General features: G+C 35.1%; 1 protein-coding gene across 1 annotated transcript in view; it reads right to left on the minus strand.

The window, feature by feature from the left end:
* Nucleotides 1–377: 377 nt before the first annotated feature.
* LOC111373497 (putative late blight resistance protein homolog R1A-3) overlaps nucleotides 378–2,720 on the minus strand; it is a 22,529-nt gene continuing 20,186 nt past the window's right edge. Inside the window, exons 4-8 of the mRNA XM_022996029.1 lie at nucleotides 2,046–2,574; nucleotides 1,895–1,922; nucleotides 1,754–1,813; nucleotides 1,011–1,140; nucleotides 378–452 (exon numbers count right to left, since the gene is read on the minus strand). Coding sequence (XP_022851797.1) covers nucleotides 378–452; nucleotides 1,011–1,140; nucleotides 1,754–1,813; nucleotides 1,895–1,922; nucleotides 2,046–2,574 — 822 coding nt within the window. The remainder of the gene's footprint in view (nucleotides 453–1,010; nucleotides 1,141–1,753; nucleotides 1,814–1,894; nucleotides 1,923–2,045; nucleotides 2,575–2,720) is intronic.

The raw sequence follows: 2,720 nt of genomic DNA on the forward strand, positions 1-2,720 counted from the left end.
ACTTCTCGCCTGGTGTCGCTTGAGCGAAGCGATGTCGCTCACTTCTTGCTAGACGTCGCTTGAGTATGACATCTATTTTGCCCTAACTATAAATACAAAGGTTGTGGACGAGAGAATGAAGGTTGCCATATTGTGCTTTCATCTATACACTTTCATAACATTGTTCAAGGAGATCCAAGGTGCAATTCAACGGCGAATTCATCCACATCAACTTGTGATCCGGCAACCTGTTTTGGAAACATCAATTGAAAAATCCAAAACACCTAGTGTCCTTAATCAATTAAGGATTGGACTTTGTCATTGGGTATTGAGAGAGATGGACATCAAACGCAATGAAAAGCACAAGAACAGGAGGCTCTTGGTGTTTCACTGAACATTTAGCATAAGATCAGAAGGTTGTAGGAGACAGCAGATTGAGCTGTAGGAGGTAGATCAGAAAGTCTAGCAAGAGGCTAGAGGTATTTAGAGTAGTAGATCATGAGACTGGAACAGCGGGTCTTATTGGGTACAAAGTTTGGTGTGATTGTGTATTCGCTAAACTAACTATAGATGAGGTAACTGGCTTGGTCCTGAAGTGTTTCCCACGTTGGGTTTCTTATTTGCGTTATTATTGCTTTCCAATTTACAAACTGCAACAATTCAACTTAGAGAAAATTGACTTGTATGATTAGCCATCTAGATAACTAATATAAAGTGACTTGTTGCTTGTATTAGTCAATTCCGCAAGTAAAGTCAAATTAATTGATAACCCGGAATGTAAACTCAGTAATCCTAAAATTTGAATTGGTGATCAGCACGTTCCCAGGGACTTTTCACTTTTATTTTCCAAAAAAGAAAAAGGAAGAAAGAAAAAAAGACGTTGTTTCTCAAGTCTATTCACAAGTGTTCAAGTCTTATTCTTTATTAAAGAATCCATTTCTTCTCTCATAACTTGTAGTAGTCACTTATTTAATTCAAAAAAATACTTGCTTCTTCGTATGTTAATGGTTCTTCATTTTCAACTTCTTCACCTGAAACTTCAGCAAAGATGAATTTGGCAGCTTAAAGCTTTGGGTGTCATATGCACCATTTTGGATCTTGCGTCTTTCACAATCTGAGATTGAGCAACCCGACAAAAAGTTCTTATGTTCTCTCCCATTACTACAACATGAAGTCAATCAAAATATGAGGCACTTAAATGTTTAGCAATGGGTAGAAATTCACATTTCAACTAACATTATAAAACCAATCAGTTGGACCGAAAATTAATGGATTGGACTAGGTTTCAGAAGTAGATTACTTGGAGTTAAACCTAATCTACTTGGATCGGAAAGCTAGTTTGTATTGCCTAGTTCGATTGAAATACACACTGTCATGTGACATCTCGCAAAGGTGCAAAACGATCATCGAAATAAAATTAATCATTCTCAAAACTTAAACTAAAACAGAGTCCCTAACTTTTGGGGTATTGTTGAAGCAAGGTAATGTAATAATTACATTATCTTGGAAACAATGCTAGGAGTACATTGCAAGCAGTGCTCGGTTTTCATATTTTTCCAAGTTTAGATGGAGACATATTAAAAAACATAAACTAAGTGAAAAAGTTGAAAGCAAATAAATTTCATTTCACACACGGGAATAAATACTTATAATGGTTGACGACCGAAAAAAAAGAAAAAGAAAGGAGAAATGCATGAAAAGAAAATTACAAGGCAAAAGATTTGAGGTTGAGAACTAGATATATCATGATCACTCTTCATATTAATCATAATACAGTACAGTTGCAACCGAATCATTATTTAATTTTACTTGCAATAAAGAAGTCATAACTTCACTTTCAGTACAAAGGAAAGACTATGATTAAGAGCAACAACTAGTAATTGATATGTAACCAGAAATTATATCTTTTTCTCACCATTGGGTTTGAGATGTCAAGGAATCTCCTGCTAAGAAATAAAAAAAGTTAATCAGATAAACATTAAAAAAAATCGTAAAAAAGAAGCATGAGATGAGCTTCGACTTACATTGTGTATGCTAGTAGAATGTAGGCTCTCTTTAATCCTAACGATCAAAGATGGTAACCTCAAATTCTTCGTTACCATAGTCTTGTGGTTCTTCACGAATTTCCAGGGCTAAACTTTCTACGTTTTTGCCGCAATAATATAACTCAATCGTTTGTAGTGTTTGAATATGGCTGAATTCAAGAGGAATTATCTCCAAATTTTTGCAAGTTCGAAACACCAATCGTTCAAGTACAGGGAAATGATCATCTGTGGAATTCCATTGTTTGAGATCTAGGCAATATAATTTATGGAATTTGAGTTTTTGGAATTCATCATCCTTGGTGTCCCAAATTTCTCTTTCAAAAGCTTCTTCTTCTAATTTCAGAATCTTCAAGTTGGGCAATGTCCCAATTAATGACATTTTTTCCCAAGGCAAACCGAATTTAGAAAGAGTTAGCTTTCTGATATTCCTGGGAAAGTTAACAACTGAGTAATCACCTTTGAATATGCCTCTACAAATCATATAGAGTGATTCAAGCTGTAGAAGAAAGTTGAGATCAGGGCAACGATTGTCTGGAGATGTGCATTTAAGCTTATGAAGATTTGGTGAGCATCTTAAGATTTCTTTATATTCCAAAATAACGTAACGAAGAGTTTGTAGGCAATTTATTCTGGAGTTTTTACATTTCTTACGGAAACTTTGAGGGAGAGATCTGTTTCCAACACAGGGATGTCTCA

The sequence above is a fragment of the Olea europaea genome, unplaced genomic scaffold (assembly GCF_002742605.1).
Source record: "Olea europaea var. sylvestris unplaced genomic scaffold, O_europaea_v1 scaffold1137, whole genome shotgun sequence".
Classification (NCBI taxonomy): Eukaryota; Viridiplantae; Streptophyta; class Magnoliopsida; order Lamiales; family Oleaceae; genus Olea; species Olea europaea.